Here is a 23,102-nt window from a genome sequence, read left to right as displayed (position 1 = left end):
AGAAATGCTTGAAACTTCAATATTTCGAAATTGAAGGACGCTAATTTACTCAAAATTGATACACCCCGGCTTACCATCTAGCGGAAGGTTTCGGAAAGGTGAAAAAACATATATTTAATACTTGCGCCGGGTATTTAATGTTCGGCTCCGCCCGAACTTAGACTTTCTTACTTGTTGTTTGTAGATTTTTTTTTTTTGAGAGAAAAATACATACCTCTTAAATAACATTAAATTATTATTTTTTTCCTTAAAAGTGATATCTGAATACGATTTTGAAATGTTGGCCGTAGTTGGCCGTGTTTAGACTATCAAAAACATGTAAAATGAAGAGCGCTGGGTTTCACCTGTCAATTTCGTGTTGCGATTTTTTGCGTTTTCTGAGAAATAGTGGTTTTTGTAGGTATTTTTATACTGTCAATAGTGAATTTGCAAGGCAAGAGAGGAAAGAGAAGACTGTTTGCCATTTTGTTTCTGCAAAGGCTGCTTCTTTTAACTTTTCAGCCGACAAATTAGGAAATTCATAGTATTCAAGTTTAATTAACCCTTTCCAGTCAAATCCGTCCCTGATGAATATAAAAAATTTTCCTCTAAATTACAAGGTTCATAGAGCCTCATAAAGCATTAAAAAATTTTAAATTTTCTGAAACATTTCAGATACAATTACATTTATAAAATTCGAATGATCCGTTTTAATAAACCTTACCGGTTTTTCTGCTTTCAGTAGATCAAGAAATCAAAAACCTACCCTTTACTGCAACAACAGCGCACAAGCTTTCCAAAAACCACCCTAATTGCCTGTTCAACTGCACCTTTGCGGACATTTGTATAAAATATTGTACAAGATACTTACAACCTTTCAGTGTAAATGTACAATATATTGTACATTTTTTTTGGCCACCCGGAAAAAATATTTTAAATCATGATAGTTTAATTTGTATATGATGCTTTTTATATTTCCATACTATGTGCTTTTATTAGCGATTTTACTTGACCTTCACGTATTTTTTGTACAGTAAAGTACCACAACTTGTGTGTCCACGGAATTTTATAAAATGGTCTATTTTTAAATTAAATTCTAAAAATATTTTTGAAACGTTTTCGACTTTGAAATTTACGTAAACTATTCGGGCCATTCCAAAACTTCATAAAGTTTAATTTGTTTTCGAAAATATTAATAAGATTTTTAGTAGCACGCTTCCAATGTTACAAAAAATTAAATGTACAATATATTGTACAAATGCAGGGAAAGGGTTAATATAATTTGGCAATACTTTTTAAAAGTATGTACGGCATTTTTTCTTAAATATAAATATTTAGAAAAAAACTGCATTAAAATTTTTGCAATAAAACCGCAAATTAAAAAGTGGCCGATTTGGACCCATCGGTCGTCAAGGGTTAATAAGGTTCTTTCTTTTTTGTGAAAAAATGTGGCAAATCAGGATGCCACTAAATACAAAAATTATGTTGTTTCAAATAATCAACTTGTTTTGGCCACAAAAATGTGTCAAATTGCCCACGGTGCAATTCTATACCAGAACGCAGTCTCTTAAAAAAAAATCTATAAAATATTAATTTCAATGATTTTTGCTGTAGTATCTGAATCCTTAACTGCCGTTTTCACCTTGAATTCAAGTGAAAAATGTCTTGTTCTCTTCTGCCAGTTTTGATATTAAATTATAATACAAAAATAATTTTGGACTTACGCAAATAAAAACAAGCCAGACAGCCACATGCGCCCGGGAAATTCAAAATAAGTTTATACGGGTCTATGCACTGATACTTGGAGGTGGCTATCTCCACGGTAACCCAGCTGGTGCCCTGAGAGGCTTAGTCGTCGTCCATATCTAACATGCCGCAAGCCTTGGGCTCCAGCTGAGCCGTCAAAGCCGGTGGAGATTCTCGTTCACATCTTGACTTGAAATTAGGTAATTGAAACTATATCACAATGTCACAAAAAATATGTAGGTTTAAGAAGGTTGTAGTTTGGAAATATTTTGAAAAGGGTTCCCACCTGTCCAATTTAATTAAATTAAACAAAAATATGCATAATATATATATAATATTGAATATTTGAATTTTTTTTTACTATAATTATTTAATAAATAATAAATATGGGTATCTGCAAAAATTAGTTTCAAAAGGCCTCATTTCTAAATTACAAGTATGAGGGTTGCCACTCAAAATAACCCAATTTAAAGTTAAATTATGTGAATAAGATAACATGCTTCACAATAAAAAAATAATAATAAAAACGTCTGCTATGATTTTGGCTAAATTTAAGTATGTAGATCTTTGATGAAATAAATTACGCATAACGTTACACGCAGGAATTTCACACACTCTGCGAAGCAGACATTTTGTTTGCGACAATTTTGTTTAATAATTTCTACATTTTAGCTAAACTTTCCATGAAAATTCTACACTACCTCAACTTAAAAATTTAGTGTTCCGGAACTTTTTTGTTGGAAATAAATGTAAATTCAACTCTGAAGAAACCCCATCATTGACCATGATTATACCATAAACTGCCTTTGAGCTATAGAATTTTGATTAAAAAAGTCAAAGTTTACGTGTATTTTATACGGGAAATCTTTGCACGCCTTGGTTGGGCTCAAATTTTCAGGGAATTTTTGTTTAGGTATTTCCCACAAAATTTCGTGATGGGAGTAAAAAAGAATAGTCGCCAAAAAAGCACCCTAATATACATATGTATGTACATATACACTAGGGTGGGCCATTTTTTTCACTATGGGCGTATAGAATAGGCGGATTCTACATGTAATTCTATGCAAGTTTGTCGAATAAGCCTTGGGTCTAAAATCAATTTGCAGTTTGCAAATTGCGAAAAAAAAGACTTCGAAGAATATGTGAAAATTTTCACTGTAGAGCCCTTCTGGTTGAACTTTTAAGAAAAAGATTAATGCAGAAATAAATTCCCCATACCAGAAAACCCTTATAGCATGTTTTTATAAACAATTTAAGCACATCTTTACGACACTACACCTAAATGCTAAGAAACTTATTTTAGCAATTTGGAAAACTCCACATTGATTTTAAACACATGGTTTCTTCGACAAATTTGTTTAGAATTACACGCAGAATCATTAGTTGCGATCCCGTATGAGTCCAGACTAGTCAGAAATAGTCAGAATCAGTTAGGTTTTACTGGAAATCGATCCCGTACTCGGTTCTCTGACTATTGAGAGGACAAAAAGGAGAGTAAATACGGTTCTCTCTCTGTCAGAAGTTACCAGTTTTAGTACGAGAATTTTTTGCTGGTAAATTCTGGTAAATGTGTCAAACGATCAGCTGTAGTGTGTTTGGCAACCAAATTCTAAACAAAAGAAAAGTGCACTCTCCTAATTCATGTATTAATTACTTGTTTAAGTGGATTCTAATGAATTTGAAGGTATTTTTGGTTATTTACATGTGTGAGCTGAGTGTGTTTACATACAAAATAAGCCAAAAATTTACAACCAAAATTTGGAGGTTATGCTGAAGTTGACAGAAGTTACCATTTTTTACTAGAAAGCGATCCCGTACTTTTCAATGTTACTCTCTCGCTCTGAGCGAATTTTTATTTTTTGACAGTTTTACTAGTCCGAGTCCGAGGAATACGGGATTGCACTTATTATGTGCTATACGCGCGTAGTCGAAAAAATCTCCCATACAAATTGACCCGCCCTAATATATGTACTGTAAGTTTATCAATACAGCTATAATTTATTAGCATTAAGGCATTTAGATCCCTAGTTTCTAGACTTTAAACGTAGTACAATGAAAGCTGAAGGCCTCATCTATGATAGAAAGACTATGCGGAGAAGGACTTGGTATTCCCAATTGGCGTCAGTTGGTGTAGAAGAGAAACGACTAACGTGCTTTTTTGGGCTCGGTCAGAATCGCTTACAGAAGAAGGACGTGAATCAACCCCAAAGTGATTCTAGTTAAAAGTAAAGTCTTCCTTTTCTTTCTTTCCTTATAAATTAAGAGTCTTTTTCACTGTCAGCTTCATTTCCTTTGTTAAGGTTTAATAAAGCAGAAAGATAAGTCCGATAGGACTAATTTAATAATAGCATCCACTGCTCACTTTAAACGAAGAAAGTGCAGTGTTGATTTCATATGTTCAGTATCTCAACATCATTTCAAACTTGTATTTCATTTTTGTTTTTTGAATTCTTAATTTTATTAATTTAATATATGAGTATATACTAAACAAAATTTAAGAGTTCATAGTGTACTATAACTCCTCACATCTTCCACCGGCGCGCATATAGCCTGGATAACATTCACAAACATCCGGCGCTGTACAAATGCCATTAGAACAATCTTCCGTGCAGATGGGTTCACAGCGCATTGCCGTCGAGCGAGTAATGCGCAAATAACCAGGACAACAATACGAGATTGTTTGCATTTTCAATGTAGGTTCATTAGCTTCACCGCTAAAAAGTGAAAAGTAAATGTAAATAAATATTTTTGCTAAACTTTTGACAGATCAAAAATGAAAAAAGTACGATTTTTTATTTTTTTTTTGTCTATTACATAAAAACAGGGACCGAACATAGCAGTTATTGATGAAAACTGTCAACGAAGTTATACATACCAATTGATTTCTTTTTCATCGAGACACAAATTTGAAAATACATTCTTATTTTCAATTTTTATGCAAAATTAAAAAAAATAACAAATATTTTTGATTTTCATATTATTAAACAAAATAAAAATTATTTTTAACTTTTATATTATATGTCTTAGATAACAGTTATTGAAGACTTTCATTTGTAAAAGTCATCACTATAAATAAGTCACTGACTTGTATTTTTTAATCATTCATATAAACGTCATTGACTTTTTTCCCAGTTGAGAAGGTGTTGGGAAACAAAAGTTTACTACGCCTTATACAAATGATTTTTATAAGTATGATTAAAAAAATAAAGGTCAGTGACTGATTTTTATTTATGACCTTTATAAATAAAAGTCTTCGATAACTGTTATCTAAGACATATAATTTAAAAAATCAAAAATAACTGTTGTTTGCAGATAATTTAGATAAAAATCAAAAATAATTGTTATTTTGGATTTGTAAAATAAAAGTCAGAAATAACGGTTATTTAAGGGGTAATTAAATAAAAGCCAAAAAATAATTGTTATAGAGCGATTTTTTTAATTAAATTTGTAACTGTTACGGTCGCTGCATAAAACTAACGAGCCCTAACCGCCAAAATAACGTAAGCGATATTTTTTTCAAAATTTTTCTAGATGCATTTCTGCATCGCTTACGTTATTTTCGCGGCTAGGGCTCGATATTACGTATAAAGTATACATATATTTTTTAAAAAAGCCAAACAAACTTTCACTCACAGCACTTCCTTATAGCAAATACCGGATGCCATTAACGATTTCGTTTCCAATATAAAAAGGTCTTTATCAGTTGGACTATTGAGTTTCCAAAATTGCGCATTCGCCACCTTTAGATTTAAAATAATGCACAGTGCAAGAAGCAGCGTGCTGAAGTGTTTGAAATTTCTCATTTTTAAGTGATATAGCTTTGAACCAAAATACATATTTTCTTCAATATATTTTTAATATTTTTATTTTTTTTTGATATTAATACAATATATATATTCTTAATAATCCGCCATGCGTGTATCACTTTCTTCACCTAAAGCGCCACGCTGATTATGTCTTTAGTCTAGCATGCTCTTCCGCCATCACATCACTGACTACAATTTTCCTCTTTTCTTTTTAAAACATTTCTTAATATGTCGTCTCTTGCGCTTTATATACATTTTTCTCTTTTTCCTTAAGAAAGATTCTGTGGTTTGCGCAAAGAAAGTCAATACACTATTGCTCGTTCCGTTCCAATGCCTGACTGATAAGACAAACAGCTGATACAAATTTCTCTAGTCGATTTTACTCAATAAAGTGCATACGTATACATACACACATACATATAGCTCAGTAAAGGAGAGCACAAGCTGTAACGTTGAAATTCTGAGCGCAATTAAAATTTTACAAAGTTGAAAGCATATAAAAAATTGAATCTACATAAGTATAAGATTACTAAGCAGTCAAGTAACCTACATTTAATTGGATGCGCAGTGGCATCAAAGTTCACGGGCCATGGTTGATTATTTTAAATAGATGCTATTTTGAGTCTTTTATGCTCTTTTAATTTATTATCATATATTATATGTAGCAAAGATTCAAGGCTTCTAGATTTCTTATTGTATTTTTGCATTTTTTTTTCAGTAAATATTCGCCGTTTTAAAGGCAACAAACTCAGTCCGCTTATTAGCTTTAAATTTCATTCACCACAAATTCTGCTGATTACTTTAAAGCTTTGTGCCTAAAAGTAGATTATAATTGCTGCAGCAAAAGCTTTATTGGTGATCTCTGTATGGCGATAAATCGAACGAGTTCAAGACTAACGCAGAAATGGCTCTTTTAGGGTCAATGGCGGCAGTACTTTTATATAACGTCCCAATAAACATTTCTGAAAAAAAATCTCAATTTGAGATGCATTTAAGGATCAGTCCTTTTCTCAAACTTCAAAACGTAAGTCCTCAAATGCATCTCCAATCACCTTTGATGGCTATCCCAAACTGCCCAAACTAACAGGTACTTTCTAATATGGAATTTTCCCTTATTTTTCAGATTGAGAACTATTGAATTCTCTACTTTTTCTCAAACGTGAGTGAAGCGGAACGAAATGGAATTCACTTAGTCTCATTGAAATTATTTAGAGTGCTGCCAAAAAGAGGTATGTAAAAGAAACACACAGTTTTTATAGGAAAGTTTAACAGTTTATTTCAGAGCTTATTTATTCAATTTGTTTAACAAAAAAAATAAAAAATACGGTTGATGTAAAAAATTAGTTGCATACAGTTTGCTTTTAACATTCTATCGTATAGGTAGGAAAAGTGTTTCAAGTATAATTAAAGTGTTTATGCTCTATTGAAATTATACAAATTCTTAAAAAAATGCATTTAGTGGAAACAAATTTCCTGGTTTTCACCGATTTTGGGATTTACTGCGATTTTTTCTCCACAAAAATATTAAAAAATTTTTTTTATTAGGATTTATTGCATTTTTAACATAAAATAATTATTTCACTTTAAGTAGACAAACTATCGGCCACTTTCGATGCAGCAGGCTATTTCTTTCTTTCGTTTTTAAATTTTAATGGCCGGTCGGTAGACCATATCGGCAAATCAGCTTACAAAAGGTCAATCACAAAATAACTTTATAAAAAATGTTCATTCGTATTAGTAAATTAAATGCATTTCAATTCATTCGCACAAAAAGGGTCGTTGTCGCTGCAAAGAAGGCTCCTAGCCATTTTGCGACAGAAAAATTGCGAATAATGCTTGAGAAAATGTTTAGTTTATAGACAAACACTGCAAAAATCAGATTGAGAAGTGAGATTTTCTGAAACGTTTGAGAAGTTTTTTTTTTTGTAAATTTCTTCTATTCACAGGCGATAAAAAAAAATTAATTTTTTGTATGAATATTTTGAATGAGGGCTTTCCCTTATTCACTGTAACTATCAATATCGATATATATATCGAAATTTTCATTGATATCGATATACTTATCGAAATTTTTATAGATGTCGATACATTTGTCGCATTTTTTCGGATATCGATATATTTTTTGAAAATTTTGCTGGTATAGGATCGTTTTTCTGATCTGTTTATCGATATTCTTATTCTTGTATTTATTGCTGTAATTGCGGTAATATAAACATTAATTCTTATAGATATCGATATCATGAAATGCCTCTAAGTATATCAGTATTCCCATTTTTGTATTTATCGCTATATTATACTTATGGATATTTTTATAGATATATCGATACTATTAAATGCTTATTAGTTTATCGATAGTTTTAGTTTTTTGTAGTTATTAGTTTTTGTATCATTTTGTTTTTATTATTATAGCTATCGGTTTAAGTTTACACTTACTTGGTTTTTATAGAAATAATTTTCGTTATCAACATAATTCATTATGAATATTTGCTTCGTTTTCGATCATATTCTTATCATCCTTTTTATCGATACCACCACGATATTTGCTAAGAGGTCGTACCGACGAGATGGCCAGAGCAAACTCAGGGAGCCTATGTCGAGATTCCTGACGTCCTAGTACCTCTGACATTCACAGACATCTTCAAAGTCCACGCCACACTCAGAATCGTAAAGATTCCTCTTATGCCAACATGCATTAAGAGGATTGTGCCACGTTTGGAGAAACCCCAAACTCAGAAAGTGCCCGAAGTCTGGATTCCCTGCTACAAACTCTATACGGAAGGAAGGTTGCCCCAACGGTCCTGCCACATACCTAGGAGTAACTCCTCCGGCAACCGGTGGATCCCACCTGTCAAGGACGGAATGCCCATACTCCTTCTTAACCTAAAATGAGGGCGCCTCCATCAGTACCTGCAGTGCGTCCACCAAAACAGTGGACACAGGAATACAAACCAGCAACAACGTCCTTCGGCAGGACAGTACATTCTGACGTCCCCAACCGACAAACATAGCTGTCTGGTATCAAATAGTGGATCCGAAAGCACCACAAGCCACCAACAGGCGCCGATAAATGATACACCGGCCGAGGCCCAGTCGCATCTCAGGATTCGTCGTACCTGTCCTACAACACCAACCAAGTGCTCTTTTAGGCGCACCTGCTTTGCCTTCGAAAAAGTTCAAGGAATTTCAGTAGTTTTCTGTGTCCGTCAGCGTTTACTGCCATCTGTTCTGTTAATCGCAAAGTATTCATCTGCGCCACTATTTCAGCGATACTAAGCTTCATTTAGAAAGCCAAAGTATGAAATCTATGCTGTTTTTTTCGAAATTCTCTTAGCACATCTTTTATTCAGTTATGTTTTCAGTTGTACTAAAATTGGCGCTGAATTACGCTCCAGAATTTAGTATGTAAAAGTAGTTCAGAAACTGAGGACGTCCGATTGAAAACATCGGCAGTTCTTTTTATAAATTTTTTATTTTATTATTGCTTTTATTGCAACATATTTGTTATTGTAAATTTTTCATCGTTTCGCTTTTGTCGAAACTATGTCACTTCTACGCGCTCTAGCTGTCAATTCGCTCTTATCATTCGCCTTTCTGTTTTGCTTTGTCTATGGTGCGCTGTTTGAAAAGTATTGGAGCACCACAACAACCAGCACAACAACCACCGTCAAGCCATGGCACGTACGTCAGCCAGGCCTATCGTTGCCATTGCCCAACAGCCATCCGTCTAAGTGTTGGCGCGAAGTGCCGTGAGTATGTGGAATATATGTACCTACCAAAATATAGCTTTTTATGTATACAAATTATCGGTGTTTTCTTCACTTTGACAGCGCTGTTTTCTTCCAATTCGAGAAGGATGTGCAAGTTGTGGGCAATAGTACACTTAGTCCCTACTTCAATCTCGTAGAAGTCTGCTGTAAGGGTTACAAGCGCTATGACTTCGATTGGAATCGTTGTGTGCCGGATTGTGGCAACAAATGTCAGGCCAATGGCTTCTGCTTGGATGGCGGCATCTGTCGTTGCTTTGACGAATTTGTGCTCAATCATCGCAATGTCTGCATACCGATTTGTCCGTTGGGATGCCCGAATGGTCAGTGCTACTTGAATGGCACTTGCATTTGCCAAGAGGGCTATGAATTGGATCCGACACGCAAATTCTGTATGCCACGTTGTGAGTTCAGTTGTGCGCACAATGAGATTTGTGTCGAGCCGAATAAGTGCGAGTGCGCTGAGGGCTATACGCGTGCACTGCCACCCAGCACCATGGGTTGCCAGCCGATTTGCATACCGGACTGCGGGTTCGGACACTGCGTGGCGCCAAATCACTGCGAGTGCTTCCATGGCTATTTGAAACGTTTGAATGGTAGCACGTGTGAGAGTAATTGTTATATGTAAGTGAACTCGGAAGCTTTGTTTGTCCTTAAGTCATTTGCTCTTTTAATCCTTTCTGAAACTTGCAGGCGCTGCGAGAGTGGTTTTTGTGCAAATCGCACCACCTGCGTCTGCCAGAATGGCTACCGTTTCGATCAGAATACCACCTCTTGTCTGCCAGTGTGTGATGAGGATTGCGAAAATGGCATTTGCCTATCACCAGGCGTCTGTCGTTGCTTCAATGGTTATGTACGTCGTGGTCCTAAGTGCGAGGGCATATGCGAGAAGTAAGTTTCAACTATTCAGTACAATTTTAAGTTAAGTATTTTAGCTAAGATACATTGCTGTTCGTTTTCTCTAGCGGTTGCGGCTTCTATGGTAAATGCATTGCTCCCAACGTTTGCGGCTGTTCCATTGTTGAGGGTCCGATGCGCAACTATCAACGCTGTGCGAATGGAAATTGCAATTCAAAGGGTCGTTGTCGCTGCAAAGAAGGCTACGTACGTTTTATTGATCAATGCATGGAACCGGATAAGGTGACCACATACGCCTCTATGAGGCCCAGTCGCTTAAATGAGACTCTGCTGCAGGAATTCAATATGCTGATTGGCAGACATTTTATGTTTCAATACAAAATTTTTCCTTACTATTGAATTGTGTAGTTTTTATAGAATATTTCCACGATTACTTAAAATGATCATTAAGACTACATTAATATATTTGCTTTGTTTCTTTTATTGAGAGTAATTTTTTTCTATAAATTATTGGTCAATTTAAGATACATACATGGCGTATGAGTAATCTTTAAACTACATAAATACATACATACGTACATGTGCGGTGTGATATTGGAAATTATATATGGATGTATATCGATATCAATTAGTGCCTACGATATTGATAACCATAGGTATAGAATAACTCTTTATCGCAAAAAGCATATTGCCAGAAATGTAAATAATTTTATCGTTAGACATATCGGTGAAAACATTCCTTAATATATCGATACATATCGAAAAATATCATGAATGTGACGAAAAATTTTAATGCTAAACATTTTAAAATAATTAAATGAGTTATACTTTGGGAATAATTACATAAATATACATACATATCGTTGAGGCTGTTGCAAAACCGCCTAAATCGCCTTTGTGGCAAAAATGAGATTTGGTAATCCTAAATTCCAGGCATAGAGATTTATGCATCAAACACGTAAGATCGTTATTAAAACAACAGATTTGCCAAATAATAGCTAGAGAAAATACCGCCTATCTTTTTTCGCTGTCCTGTAAAATTTGAGTGCCGCAAGAGAGGCGATTTTCCAATCGATCGATGGGCGGTTTTGCAAAGGCATCAATGATATAATAAAATATTATACTAGAAGGGTTAGATACTGTAGCAATTCGAGCATTTTTCTAGTTTTTTAAGACCCTTGGAGAGATTTTCCAACTTAGCACGTCGTTTAAGGTACAAAATTACATACCGGAATATCTTCAGCTTTGAAACTAAAACGTGACTAAAACCTTTTATATCTTTAGGGGTCTTGGAAATGGCCCCATAGATTCCAGTTTGTCGATGAATTTCGATAATTTGATACATATCGATAGTTCGGCGAATTTAAAAATCACTAAAATCAGATAAATCCAGAAATTCGATAACTCGACTAATTTCGATAATTGTCAATAAATTCCGATAACCAGATAAATTTTCATAACTAAGATATGAATATATCTCGATATAAATCGACAGCTCGATAAACTTTGAATACCTCAATAAACTTCTATAATTCGATAAGTTCGATAATTTATTACACACTGATAAAACGATAAAATTCGATAAGTGATAACTTGCTAAACTTACATAACCTTGGAATTTCAATAACTCGATATATGTAGTTTTAAAATTCTAAAAACTTCGATTCGACCAATTTCAGTAAATCAATAGATATAGAGAAGTTCAAATAACTCAATACATTACGATTACTCGTTAAATTTCGATAACTCTATAAATAACGACACTTCAATAAATATAGGTAAGTTGATAAATTCCACTAACTTAACGCAACGCAATAAACATTGATAATTCGATACGTTTAATTAATTTTTTATTTATTGATAAAGGTGGATAACTCGTTAAATTTCCATAACATTAAACTTCAATGATTCGATAAATTTTATTCCTTCGGAAAAAAATATTTTTGGTAATAAGATTAAAAAACAAAAAATAATATTAAGGGCAAAACTTTTAGGGCAAAACCGATTTTAAGATTTAACATTTTTGTATTTTTTTGGTTAGATATCAGATTTTACCATCAATCAATTTACAACTCAAGCCATGTTCTTTTTTTTTTAAATTTATGCTTACGGTCCTGAGAGGGTTAAGAAATCTTTCTGAATAAGTCGAGAAAAATCATTCAAGCGAGAGCTATTATTTATATAAAAATACTTATATTTTGTCTTTGAATAACTATTAAAATCTGCAAACAAATGAATACTTGTTTAACTCAATGCTAATTCAATATTATTTTGCCACTCTCAATGACACTCCTATAATAATGCGCAGATCTTTTGGCTATACGTTCCTTATTTGGGCTCGTCAAATTCACATAGTAAAGGCCATATTTCAGACTGCAAGTAAATCAAATAGAGAGAAATGTTAATTTTGTTTGATAGAAAAATATTAAAAGTTGTACTAATTGGAAAAAATAAGTAAAGGAAAAATTAAGGTTAATAAAAAATTGTATGGAACTTACGTGTAGCCCATATTCCACTCGAAATTATCGATTAAACTCCAATGTGAGTAGTGAGTAACATTGCACCCATCATTGATAGCATTGAGCACTGCTTGCAAATGAGACTGAAAAGTAGGACAATAAATTTAAAATTACTAAAAATAAGTAAAAAAAAAAAAATATTTTGAAAGTTCGTTTATCTTTTAAATAAGCAATCCGAAAAGCGGGATCCCCGAAATTGTGTTTCATACAAATATAAATAGCGCCAAAAAATAGACATGGTATTCTCCCTAAATGGAGTTGGTCTCTTAATGCCTCTCTATCAAAGCAAAATACTACGGTCTTGTTCTTGATAGAAGTGAAATGAGGAAACGCGTGGTTTGAAACCAACAATCTAAGGATGTGCAGAGCTTTTGCTTCAGGTCGCTGTCTGAGCACCGACTTTAGACAACCGGTTTGTGCGCAAGCAAAACTTGACAAGAGATGACGGAAATTCGACCCAAAATAAATCGAGTCTGCAACAAGTTATAGTGCTCAAGGGAGCCGTATTCTACTCAAGAGCGAATTCGTGCTTCTATTTCGAAGACCAGTTCGCAACTAGTATACCTTAGAAAAGCGATCGCTTAAAGCCGATCAACAATGCTGATAATATGATTCCCTAGCAAGAACTTTCATTAAACCTCAGTCTCCGGCTTTCTGGCAATTGCAGCGTTTTTCAACCTGAATTGGAAGTAATTATGCAAGCCGAAATTCAACTAAGAAATGTTCCAATTCTTCCATCAAGCTGAAATCGAATATCTAAATTAGTTGAATATGGGTTCCTGAGTAAACGGAAAATACTGGGAAGGCAAATGAGCCCATTTAGATGAGAACCATCGTATGAAGCGAGTGAAGCCTGTTGCACCCAACGAGCATTGGGCAATGAGCCCACTTGTTGCTTCATAAAGCAGATCTGGGCCAGCCACAAATATAAGTCTCTGATCGCGCTTCAGCGTGCTTTTATGCATTATAATCTGGAACAGAAAAAAAAAACAAATGAGCTACCCATTGTCTTCACCTGGCAAAATAACAACGACTTCGGGTTTTTAATAAACAATTCTTTCATTATCCAGCCTACTTGGAACCTGTGGACATTAGAAGTGTTATACGCCTCATCAACACGTCACGATTGTTCTGTCACAGCTTCCTCTCGAGGCATCACATTGAGCCAAAATGGCCTGAGTACGCAGAAGGGTCGCCTCTAACGAAACGTAGCCTAGCCTAACATATACCTTGCCGTCTAAATGGGTTCATGTATTGAAAATTTACCTGGAGATAGTCCACACGATCAGAGTCTTCCAACTGTCCTTCATCCGACCAACCGTTTTCAGTCACATACACCTCTACATTGTCGTAGTGTTCGCGTATCCATCTGAAAATTGGAAAAAAATTTTATGAAGGGGGTTAGGAGATTTTTGTAAGAACTCAATATTAAAAATTTTAGACTCTCACGAAAATTAGAGTGCGCCGTTTTTTTTCTATTTACAAAAGTACTTATGTGATGTAATTGAACTATGTGGTTTACACTTCAAATTAGCAGTAACGGTAATTTATTCGTCATGTTTATTTATCATGCATCGAAACTACGGTGACCACCCGTTCTGTTTTTTGCAGCACCGGACTGTTATTCAAAGGTCTGTCCTGCGTAGTTTTTCAAAACAGAAAAACCTGAAAATATACTGATTTTTTCCCAACAAAAAAATTATTATTCAGAATTTTTAGAAAAATTCTAAGTATGCAGTTTTATAGCCCATTAAATTGTAGCTAAAAGTTTTAAGTGGCTAAGAATTCGCGTTGATTTTTGATAATTTTTCTGCCAATGATGTTATTATTTTCTTACACACAAAAAAAAAAATATTGGAAGATACAGTGACTTACACAAGTGTTCACGTGTTGGTTTTTTAATTTGCTCAACTTTTTTAAGTAAAATTTTTGGTGTTATATTTCTTATAATATATAATTTTATCCAAGCTTAAGCCAAAACCATATAAATAAATTACTGTTTCAAACTTTATGCAAAATTTAGTTTCAAGCGCATAAAAAATCGCGTTGATTTTTGATAATTTTTTTTTTTTATAGAACAAGAGCAAATTACAAACACGGGCTTTGATTTTTTTTTTTTAAATTTTGTTGCGAACGGCCTCCCGCATATTATTTCATACGAAATTCATGCTTATATGGCAAAAAGTGCAAAAATCCGTCAGAAAAAAAAACAAAATATTTAAAATCAATGCGATACACAACTGCATACACAAATATGTTGTAGAGATTCAGATGAAAATGCTCAAAATTTTGATGAAAGTGTGATAAAGTTTTTTTGACTTTGTATAAAGTGTAAAACTCTCGTTTATATGGTTTTGGCTAAAGCTTGGTAAAAGCTTTTATAGAAAAATACCAAACAAAATTTTACTTGAAAAACTTTGTGAATATTAAAAAAAAAAAATCAACACGTGAACACATGTGTAAGTCACTGTACTTTATAGGGAAGAAAACGCGTGACACCGTCTTGCAAAAAAAAAAAATATCAAAAAACCAACGCGAATTCTTAGCCACCACCAATTTGGCAAAAATTGAATAGGCGTATGCATTGACCCTCATTATAAGACCTGTCAAATTTACGTGTGGACCAGGACACCAGGACAATTTTCTGAAATCAGGCTAGATCCTGGTAAACCAGGACGCCTGGCAGCCCTCATTTAGCCACAGTTTGTTTGAAATGAATACTTAATGGTATATTTAAACTTTTTTTTTTTAACCTTCGCGAACTCTTCTGGCTAATACTAATACTATATCACCCTTTCCATACCTTTTTTAATTTAACCGAAGGTATTCTTTAGGTGATCGCCATATACTCACTTTAGTGTATCTTCCAGTCCCTGTGGCACGCAGTACAACCAATCGGATTTACCCTGCTTCCACTGCTCATCAACCGAATACTGCAGCTGTGAATCGTATTCCCACGAAGGTACGTCACCAGTAGCTGGATGTGCCATTTCCGCATAACGTGAGGTGTAATAATTTAGACCCAAAAAGTCACCAGAGCCCTTGATAATTGATGACCAAAACTCATCGAAAGCGGGTAAACGAGACCAGGATAGGCCCTCACGCATACTGTTATTTCGAATGTCGTCCAAAATAAGCTGATGATAGTTGCCAGTCTTGCCGTAAATGGGATTAGCCAACCAGCCGAGCTGAAAAGTTGGGAAAGTACTACGCGTTTAGAAATAAATTCGTATTCGATAGCAGCTTCAAAGACATGAAAGTTCAATTAATTTTCAATTACCGAGTATTGCATAGCGCGTTCGATGATCTCCTCATCAGCGCCACCCTGTTGCGTATAGTAGAACCGACTGCTAATTGTGATGCCAATTTTACCGCCTTGCATATCGAAATATTTCGCCCGATACGCTCGATAGGCGGCAGCGTGCGCGCGTAACGTATTATCCATGCAAAGATAATCACCCACACCGGGTGAATGTACCAGTGGTGGGAAGTTGGCCTTGCCATAGCCCAGCACACAATAGTCGAAGGGTTCATTGAAGGTAATCCACTTCTTGACGCGATCACCAAATGTCTCAAATAGGAATTCAGCATAGTAGCGGAAATATTTAATGATGATATCATTGGTGAAACCACCGAATTTGTTCAGTGCATCAGGCAGATCGCAATGAAACATTGTCACCATGGGTTCAATATTATTTGCCAGCAATTTATCAATCGTCTTGTTGTAATAGTCAATGCCCTTTTGATTAATCACCGATGTATCGGCGTTGGGTAACAAGCGCGGCCACGAGAACGAGAAGCGATAGAATTTGACCTGAGAGGCGGCAGCACGTGCGTGAAATGAAATGATATGAAAATTACAAAAAAAAAAAAGAAAGCATACGAGTATTTCCCTCATACCTTAAGTGCCTTTAGCGCCGCTAAGTCCTGCTCGAAACGATGATACGATTCTGCTGCCGTATCACCATTGCTGCGATCGCGTATTCTCTCTGGATTGTCATGCGTGTATGTATCCCAAATGGAGAGTCCTTTGCCATCCTCATTCCATGCGCCTTCTATCTGATAGGCTGCGGTCGATGCACCAAAGGAGAAATCTGTTGGAAATTCTTTGTTTTCGCCTTTGTGTTGTAATTTGCATTTTTCGGTCGCGACTTTGCTGAGAAAGTGCAAGCTGCAAGAAATTTTGCGTTATATTCACTCTTGTTTAGCATTAATATCCTTAGAATTGGTATTTACCAGAGTGCAAGGATAAATAAAGCTTTCATTGCACTGATCTATGTAAATGTTAGCTGGAATTCAATTTTGTTGCTTTCACTTTGAGGTAACTGAGCGGAATGTTTCGAATGTTGTGCTTTAATCGATAAAGAAAAGTACGCCACTTTCAATGGAGTCAGTGTAATTACATGTATGTATGTATGCAAATATGTACGCATTAATAAGATGCCGACAAGCCCCATGCATTAATATGAATGAATGGAGGTAAAAATATACTGCAGAAAAAAGTGTTGGTTGATAATTATAGCCTCGTACATAGGGCATAGTTATCGATATCGAGAAATGTTCATATCGATAACGACACATATTTATCGATATCGAAAAACGATAACGACAAATATTTATCGATATCGACAAACACTCATATCGCTAACGGCACATATTTATCGATATCGAAAAATATTAATATCAATAACGTTACATATATATTGATATAGAAAAATATTCATATGGATGACGACACATATTTATCGATATCAAAAAATATTCATATCGATAACCACGCGTATTTAGCGATATCGACAAATATGACTATCGATAACGATAAATATTCCGATGACGATGTCGCAATTGTTTAACAATCGATAACACAACAAATAATTAAGGATTATAATATAATAACCATGTCGACTATAGTATCGATATTGATATTGGCTTATACATATATCGATAGTAATACCGATAACGATATCCTTTAATAAAACGATATTGATATGAAGAAAGATGTTAGTCAATTTTGATTTCAGAGAATGAGCAATGAACACGGTGTGAGGTTTTGGTGAGTAGTACCGGTATCCATGGACAATCGGTAAATTTCGCCGAAGATGTTAATGGTAGTTTGTGTCGGGGTCAATGAACGACCGGGAGATATACTGGCTAATCGCCTGATAGCTTTTGGCAACGATGATAATACCAGTGACTGCTGGTTGCTCTAGATCAGTGCTCGTCAAACTTTTGAGCGTGACGGACCGGCTGCAGTTTTTCTATTACGTCGGGGACCGGTACCTTTTTTTATTGATTATTTTTCGTTTACGATCATCTCATATATGTATTAAAATTTGTTTACATGAATTTCTTTATTAGCCGGGTGTCTATATATGACCTATTACCATTTAATGATAGCAGATATTAGCGATTTTTTATGAATGTTTAACAAATTTAAGTTGTTTTTATTATACAAGTTGTATATAGCCTCATTAAACAGTAATATAAAACATCACAAATGTAATAACTGTAAAGTTATAATAATAAGACATATTATAAGCGGACCGGCGACTTATGGCTTACGGACCGGCACCGGTCCGTGGACCACCACTTTGACGAGCACTGCTCTAGATGTTGTGGTGGGGGTAGTAGTGATCGTCTTTTGGCTTGCCCGATATCTTCTTGTAGCGGTAAAAATATGGTGAACTTGTTGTATCGCCAATAGCTGTTGGTAAACGGTGCAAACATCGAATGGTGTGCAATGGCGCCTGGCTGCTCTCGGTGGTAACTGATTCTAAAACACGCTGACGGAGACCGGCTCGGCTCAAATGGGAATATAGAAGCAGCAAGGTATAGCCAATGTCACCGCTACAGTCCCACACTTCAAAAGCAGGTGCTGGAGAGGAACAAACTCAAGGCTGAACTATTTCAGGATCCCTCATCCGGTTCCAAGTGACCAAGTATTTTACGAAAAAGCTGAAGGAATTTAAAGCCGTATTCTAACAAAGTCACAAACCTTAGCTCATCACTGCCATGATTTCCACTGCGCTTCAAAGTTTGCTGCTGCAACAAATATGCCGCTGCAACATGAATTTTTAAGTTTTTGTGTATTTTTCTAGCACTTAACATAAAAATTTTGTAGCAGATTTTAGGCCGCACTAGAAATCCCAACAGTGATGACCTAAGTTGACTCTGTTGGAATAGAGGAATTCATATGGCTTTCACTTGCACGTAGAAAAACTTCCTGAGAATCCTTTTACACAGAAAAAAATACTCGCTATATGGCGCTTTTGTCTAAAAAGCATATTTAAGAAATATATATTTTTTTAGAAGAAACTACATTGGGCCTCATGCATAAAAAGTGAATATCAGTACAAATTGTTGAGCTTGAGCTCACTCCTCTGGTGCCAGAATTGAGTCGGAGCATTAGGCCCATTGTCTTCGAGAGAAATTAGGCCTACTAGGTGGCGCAATGGTCGATATGTTCTAGCAAAATCGCATCCTCGACCAAATTTTATTACCTGCTATGAAAAAGAATTAGCTACATACGAAGAAAAGCATTGGCTAAATTAGACCAAAAAGGTTTTCTAGTAGCCAGGTGGCCGCTGTGCTGTAGTGGTAAGCAGTGCGCGCTACCACTCCGCAGGGTCTGGCTACAAGCCCTGGCCAAAGAAACATCGCAAAAAAACAAAAACTATTGTAAAAGAAGGTGTTTTCTTAATAGCGGTCGCCCCTCGGCAGGCAATGGCAAACCACCGAGTGTATTTCTGCCATGAAAAACAGCTTCTCATAAAAATACAACCGCCGTTCGGAGTCGCACGCCACAAATCGGAGGCCAAACACTAACATATATGTATATAAGTGCCAATCTATTATTATTATTATTATTATTATTATTACAAACAGAAAGATTTTAAAAAGGGCTACCATCTCCCGGTGCAGTTTTATTATTGAAAATTACTTTTTTTTAATTCCGCTTCCCCCTTATTCGAAAATGAAAATTAAAGAATTTTGTAGAGTAAAATGAATTAACATTATACTTAAATAGCTTCTAATAGGGTTGCCACCTATCCCAATCTTCATAACAAATAAATCGGTTAATTACAATATGTTTTTGAAATAGGTTAGCTAAGTATGTTATTCAACGTTTCTAAGGAAACCTTTTTACACCTTTCTTGATATCTTCGGCAATTTCAGACAGATCTTAAGGCATGCTTCTTCCTTTTTTTTTGTCTTAAGGCTACAAGTTTTTTGGTCCAAAGTTCATTGACATCAAGAACCCCGCTCTAGTACTTTTCCACCAGATCTCAGTTCTTATCACCCTAAGGTACTATCCTAATGTCAGTAAAGAAAGCATTAAACTTTTTCTATGGATACATTTCGATTATTCCAAAAGTAATATTTCTAAAAAAAATTTTTTTTTGATTGAGAAATCGTGTTGAAGATCACCAAAAATTTTATAACTTAAAGGGGTTTTTGGTAAATTGAAGACTTAGTAAAATCCAGACCAAATACAACTTATGAGGACAGTTGCTCCTGTTTGAAAATCTCTCTAGAAGAACGAGGAGTGAACGAAAAAACAAATTGAACCCCATTATTTGATCTCTTAAGTACATAGAACATTTTGGCCCGAAATTTTAAGGAAGTGAGAAGTATGAGCACGGTCTTACAAAAAAATTGCTTCATGATATTCTTTCAAACCCTTTTTCGAGAAGATTCTCTACTCTAAACTACGAAAAAATATTAAAATCTTAGCCGTTAAATCAATCAATTGTCCGATTACTAAAATTTTCCGTTTTTATTTGTTTTTAATTGAAACCCCAGCAAAATATTCAATGTTACGGCTTGACTGCCAACACAACGGAGTCATAAATAACTCATGCGGATAACAACAAATAAAAATAACATAGCCTCTCAACACTGATAAGCCAACGCTGTGAAAGACCTTTGAGAGGGCCAAAGGCAGCGCACGAACGCGCACTTCCTCTAAAAAAAAAAATAAAAAACTGGCTTGCATCAGCGGTGATTCGTGCCACGAGGGAATGACCAGCGGAAAAGGGGGCAGCGACGAACGAATGGCAACACTATTCATGAGCACTAAAGTGTTGATCGGCCTGCCAATCCGCGCAAAATCTGCTCAATTTGTTTTCAGTATAGATTTAGCATGAAGCGCGAACGCTTAGAAGTAAATTTAAGTGCGATAAAACTAAATTTGCTAAAAATTTTAAACGCGTTTTTGGGGGTGTGAAATCAGCAAAAAAAAGTGTTTCAAAAGTGACAAAAGCGTTTAAAAATAGAATTGAAGAACGCAAAACAAGAGTTAGAAAATTTTAAAAAAAGTTTTGCAAAGTAAAAAAAGATTTTGGAGAATAAAAAAAGTTCGCACCGAAAATTCAACCAAAGTGTGTAACAAATTAAAATTGATTAAACCTCTACAGAAAAAAAACGTTGAGCAAACGCCCCTTTTTCCTATGCTACCATGACAACACTTTTAGTACGTAAGACATCACATGCTTTTTTGTTGCTGTTGCTATGCCTACACTTCATTGCATTTGTTGCCAATGCAGAGGCGCAGTGGCAGCGGCGGCGGCAGCGGAATCGACGACAACGTCTACCCTATGCAATGACTGAAGAACCCTCCGACGGTTATGATGATGATGATGCGGAATCAAACGACGTGACTCCTTATCAGCAGCGCTCCTCCTACCGGCGGAGCAATGCACGTCGCAGACAATTTGATGTAGACGATGCAAACTATCAACAACTAAATAATCGTCAGTTGACAACATCAGGCTCACAACAACTGACGCGGCGTCAACTACGTAAAGAACAACAACGTCTACCGAAGCAAGCAAGAGGTCAAATGCGGTCTGGTGAAATGCAAATGGACGGAAATAAATGCCATATTTGGGTGCCGTAAGTGTGGGTTGTGGGGGCGGGGGGATATTGAAATGTAAATGGGGGTCGTTATCTGATAAACTTTCATACATTTTAGCTTTTACATAAATAAAGATCAGAATAATGAGACATATTGCTACATATTGAAAGTACGAGTCGATATAGTAATTGGGCAATTCTGGCTAAGTTAGTAAAAAAGTCTTTCGTAAGAAAAATTAAAGACGGATTGCAATATAGTAAGAAACACTTTCGTTATTCTTTCACCAAAGTTTTACAGGGTAATTCTGGCAAATATTTTTCCCCTCACTACAGTCTTTCGAAAGACAAAAGTCTTTCGTAACAAAATTGACAATTCTAGCAACTGTATTGAAAACTCTTTACAGTCTTTCGAAATAGTAATTGAAAGACCTTTTAGCATTCAGTGTTTTTTTTTTAATTAAGTTAAATAAAACAAATACATATATATTTTTTCGTTTTAAACCAAAAAAATTTTTAAATAAAATAAAGTTATATTATAAAAAGGAACAAACTTTACAAAAAAAAAAAGTAAATAAAACTCAAAAATATTTTAGTTAATAAAAGGCAAAAAAAATTAAAAACAATTTAATAAGATCCTGAAAATCGAAAAAAGGATGACCAACCAAAGTCAAAAAAATAATAATAAATAAGATTCTAAAAAGGAAATAAAATTAAAAAAAATTATATTATTATTTTTATTACAGTAAAATCTAAAAACTTAAAAGAAAATTTTACTAAAAACTAAAAAAAATATAAAAAAATATGTTCCTAAAAATTAAATTATATTTAAAAAATAACTTTTTAAACAATATAACAATCAAGCCATTAAAGAAAAAAAATAAAAAAATAAAATAAATTGAAATTGAAGCACTTTTGGCAAATAAACTTGCAAGAACTTGTTCCGATACTAGCAAGTCAATGTTCTTATTAAGTCTCATCGAAAAAATCCTTGTCGTTTAAAGGATAACGACATAAACTACTATTCCATACGAACACAAATATATCCTTTTCAAAAATTAAAAATAAAAAATTGGAAAAATTAAATTAAACAAGTAAGAAAGTCTAAGTTCGGGCGGAGCCGAACATTAAATACCCGGCGCAAGTATTAAATATATGTTTTCCACCTTTCCGAAAGCTACCGCTACATGATAAGCCGGGGTGCTGTACCAGGACCAACAACTGTGCCAAGTTTGGAAGAAATTGGTGTAGCGGTTACCAAGATATACACATGTAACCATAAGTGGGCGTGGCTACGCCCATTTTCCAAAAATTTTTAATATTCATGTTTTCCGTCTGAAACTGATTGTAAGTATCAATTTTGAGTGAATTATCTTCAGTAGTTACTAAAATATCGCAGTTTTCGTATTTCTTAAAATTACCGTTATATGGGAGGTAGGCGTGGTTATTATCCGATTTCGCCCATTTTCAATACCATCCGTCCCACGCCCGAAAGAAGTTCATGTACCAAGTTTCGTTAAGATATCTCAATTTTACTCGAGTTATCGTGTGACAGACGGACGGACGACAGACAGTCA

General features: G+C 34.9%; 4 protein-coding genes across 5 annotated transcripts in view; 2 read left to right on the top strand and 2 right to left on the bottom strand.

The window, feature by feature from the left end:
* Positions 1–4,002: 4,002 nt before the first annotated feature.
* NimB3 (Nimrod B3) lies at positions 4,003–5,879 on the bottom strand. The gene is made up of 2 exons (XM_017609631.1): positions 5,359–5,879; positions 4,003–4,439 (listed from the first exon to the last, which is right to left on the bottom strand). The coding sequence occupies exons 1-2, from the start codon at positions 5,559–5,561 to the stop codon at positions 4,238–4,240; spliced, it is 405 nt and encodes a 134-aa protein (XP_017465120.1). The 5' UTR covers positions 5,562–5,879; the 3' UTR covers positions 4,003–4,237.
* Positions 5,880–8,832: 2,953 nt separating this feature from the next.
* Positions 8,833–10,638, top strand: NimB4 (Nimrod B4). Of its 2 annotated transcripts, none has more exons than XM_017609622.1 (4): positions 8,833–9,277; positions 9,359–9,919; positions 9,989–10,186; positions 10,261–10,638. In XM_017609622.1, exons 1-4 carry the CDS (start codon positions 9,072–9,074, stop codon positions 10,550–10,552), a joined length of 1,257 nt encoding a protein of 418 aa, XP_017465111.1. In that variant the 5' UTR covers positions 8,833–9,071; the 3' UTR covers positions 10,553–10,638. The 2 variants fall into 2 exon arrangements, with proteins under 2 accessions (XP_017465111.1, XP_017465112.1); XM_017609623.1 differs by having other exon boundaries at positions 8,833–9,281.
* Positions 10,639–12,250: 1,612 nt separating this feature from the next.
* LOC108358337 (myrosinase 1-like) lies at positions 12,251–17,019 on the bottom strand. The gene is made up of 7 exons (XM_017609620.1): positions 16,909–17,019; positions 16,573–16,843; positions 15,953–16,486; positions 15,526–15,860; positions 13,939–14,041; positions 12,652–12,755; positions 12,251–12,526 (listed from the first exon to the last, which is right to left on the bottom strand). Exons 1-7 carry the CDS (start codon positions 16,935–16,937, stop codon positions 12,409–12,411), a joined length of 1,494 nt encoding a protein of 497 aa, XP_017465109.1. The 5' UTR covers positions 16,938–17,019; the 3' UTR covers positions 12,251–12,408.
* A 3,746-nt stretch (positions 17,020–20,765) lies between these two features.
* The window catches only part of NimB5 (Nimrod B5), a 4,486-nt gene continuing 2,149 nt past the window's right edge, over positions 20,766–23,102 (top strand). Inside the window, exon 1 of the mRNA XM_017609628.1 lies at positions 20,766–21,567. Coding sequence (XP_017465117.1) covers positions 21,131–21,567 — 437 coding nt within the window. The 5' untranslated portion in view covers positions 20,766–21,130. The remainder of the gene's footprint in view (positions 21,568–23,102) is intronic.

The sequence above is a fragment of the Rhagoletis zephyria genome, unplaced genomic scaffold, assembly GCF_001687245.7.
Source record: "Rhagoletis zephyria isolate East Lansing unplaced genomic scaffold, Rhagoletis_zephyria_1.1 Rzeph_scaffold_00239, whole genome shotgun sequence".
Lineage (NCBI taxonomy): Eukaryota > Metazoa > Arthropoda > Insecta > Diptera > Tephritidae > Rhagoletis > Rhagoletis zephyria.
Note: the sequence above shows the minus strand (reverse complement) of the source record. Positions and strands in the feature narration are given on the sequence as shown.

Excerpts from the sequence above, each read along its gene's own strand:
- NimB3 (XM_017609631.1), bottom strand. The coding sequence starts at position 5,561 with ATGTATTTTGGTTCAAAGCTATATCACTTAAAAATGAGAAATTTCAAA. Across the intron at positions 4,440-5,358 it reads ATTTGCTATAAGGAAGTGCT|CGGTGAAGCTAATGAACCTA; the intron begins GTGAGTGAAAGT and ends TTCACTTTTTAG.
- NimB4 (XM_017609622.1), top strand. The coding sequence starts at position 9,072 with ATGTCACTTCTACGCGCTCTAGCTGTCAATTCGCTCTTATCATTCGCC. Across the intron at positions 9,920-9,988 it reads TGTGAGAGTAATTGTTATAT|GCGCTGCGAGAGTGGTTTTT; the intron begins GTAAGTGAACTC and ends TGAAACTTGCAG. Across the intron at positions 10,187-10,260 it reads TGCGAGGGCATATGCGAGAA|CGGTTGCGGCTTCTATGGTA; the intron begins GTAAGTTTCAAC and ends CGTTTTCTCTAG.
- LOC108358337 (XM_017609620.1), bottom strand. The coding sequence starts at position 16,937 with ATGAAAGCTTTATTTATCCTTGCACTCTG. Across the intron at positions 16,844-16,908 it reads TTATTTATCCTTGCACTCTG|CTTGCACTTTCTCAGCAAAG; the intron begins GTAAATACCAAT and ends AATTTCTTGCAG. Across the intron at positions 12,527-12,651 it reads GAGTGGAATATGGGCTACAC|TCTGAAATATGGCCTTTACT; the intron begins GTAAGTTCCATA and ends ATTTACTTGCAG.